The 1,409-nt window shown below is 62.0% G+C and overlaps 1 protein-coding gene across 1 annotated transcript in view; it reads right to left on the reverse strand.

Annotated features, from left to right (window-relative positions):
• FUZ (fuzzy planar cell polarity protein) overlaps positions 1-1,393 on the reverse strand; it is a 3,054-nt gene extending 1,661 nt beyond the window's left edge. The window contains exons 1-4 of the mRNA XM_025196244.1: positions 1,176-1,393; positions 892-976; positions 463-531; positions 225-329 (exon numbers count right to left, since the gene is read on the reverse strand). Of these exons, the coding sequence (XP_025052029.1) occupies positions 225-329; positions 463-531; positions 892-976; positions 1,176-1,258 (342 nt within the window). The 5' untranslated portion in view covers positions 1,259-1,393. The remainder of the gene's footprint in view (positions 1-224; positions 330-462; positions 532-891; positions 977-1,175) is intronic.
• Positions 1,394-1,409: the final 16 nt, after the last annotated feature.

Genomic DNA, 1,409 nt, shown 5'->3' on the forward strand with positions numbered 1-1,409 from the left:
GCATTCCTGGAAGAGGGGGGTTAGGAGGAGGAGGGGTCAAGGCAGGGCAGCTCCTTCCTTGTCCTGGTCCCAGTAGTAGTTGCCCCTCCCCTGGAACCCCACTTGCTCCAACATCCCAGCCTTCTGCTCATTCCTGTTTGTCCCTACCCCCGTGCCTGTGGGCCAGGGCACCAAGGTCCCTCCAGGGGATAAAAGTAGGGCGTGGGCCACAGTGGAGCTCTCACCTGCAGGATGGTGCTACAGGGCACAAGCACACACTCCACACAGTGCGTCAGGTCCCCAGTGCGCTCTCCAGGCATCAGGAAGCTGTCAATGAGCTTGTAGCAGGCCTGGTTGTAGGTGGGGGGAAGGGTGGAGTAGGGCTCAGCCCCACACCAGCTCAGGGCAGGGGCATATGGCCCTGTTGCCCCACCCCACGTCCAGGGCAGTTGGGGCATCCTGCTCTGCCCTTCCATCACTTACCCTCAGGTCCTTTTTAAGGCGCTCCACATTGCGGATATTTGCCAATTCCTCCAGGCCCAGCACCAGCACCTGGAACCAGGCCCCAAGCCCATCAGCCTGACACACTGAGGGGCTGGGGGGCAGGGTTGCACCAGGGCAGCTGTGTGAGGATACAGCTCTGTGCATGTACATATACATATGCGTGCACGGGCCTAGGGTCCTCTAAGGGAAGATGGGAATGTGGGTACACTTCCTAGCCTCCCCCTCAGCCCCCTAGGGACCCTTTGTGTAGAGGGGTCATGTGACAGCACCCCCCTCTGGAAGGATAGGGATGGGGGCTGGATGTTAGAGCAGGAAGGTGGGGTATGGCGGAAGGAGGGTAGCTCCATGGACTTTGCTGGGGGAAGGAAAGGGATAGGGGCATAGGAAAATGGGGGCGGGGAGGCTTACCATGACACTGAACACGTTGTCCAGGAGTCGGCTGAGGGTGAAGTCACTAGCACCTTCCTCTGATGAAATCACAATGAGGGTGATGCTGGAAAAACCAAGCTGGGGGTGGTAATGGCCCTGTCCTGCAACATAGCCCTTCAGGGCCAGCCCCAAATGGACCCCCTGCCCTCCCTGGAGCCCTGCTCCCCTCCCTCAGGCTAAACACCTGCCCCCTCCCTGCCAGACTCGCTCCCCCCTCCAGCTAGACCTGTCGTCCCCTCCCTCTGCCCCAGGCCAGGCCCCACCTCTCATGAAAGGCCCTCCACAGCACGCGGGTGCCCTCCGTGCGGGCGGCTGTCAGCGCCACGTCCAGGTTAGAGCCAAACATGTGGACGCCGTTCAGGGAGCCGATCACGGAGAAGGGGAGCTGGGGGCGGGGGCGGGAAGTCAGTGGGGTCCCCTGGGTGGTGGTGGTGAAGGGATCCAGGACTAGGCTCTCTGCCCAGAGCCAAGGGGGAACCCAGGCGTCCGCCCCCCTC

The sequence above is a fragment of the Alligator sinensis genome, unplaced genomic scaffold, assembly GCF_000455745.1.
Source record: "Alligator sinensis unplaced genomic scaffold, ASM45574v1 scaffold647_2, whole genome shotgun sequence".
NCBI classification, from domain to species: Eukaryota; Metazoa; Chordata; order Crocodylia; family Alligatoridae; genus Alligator; species Alligator sinensis.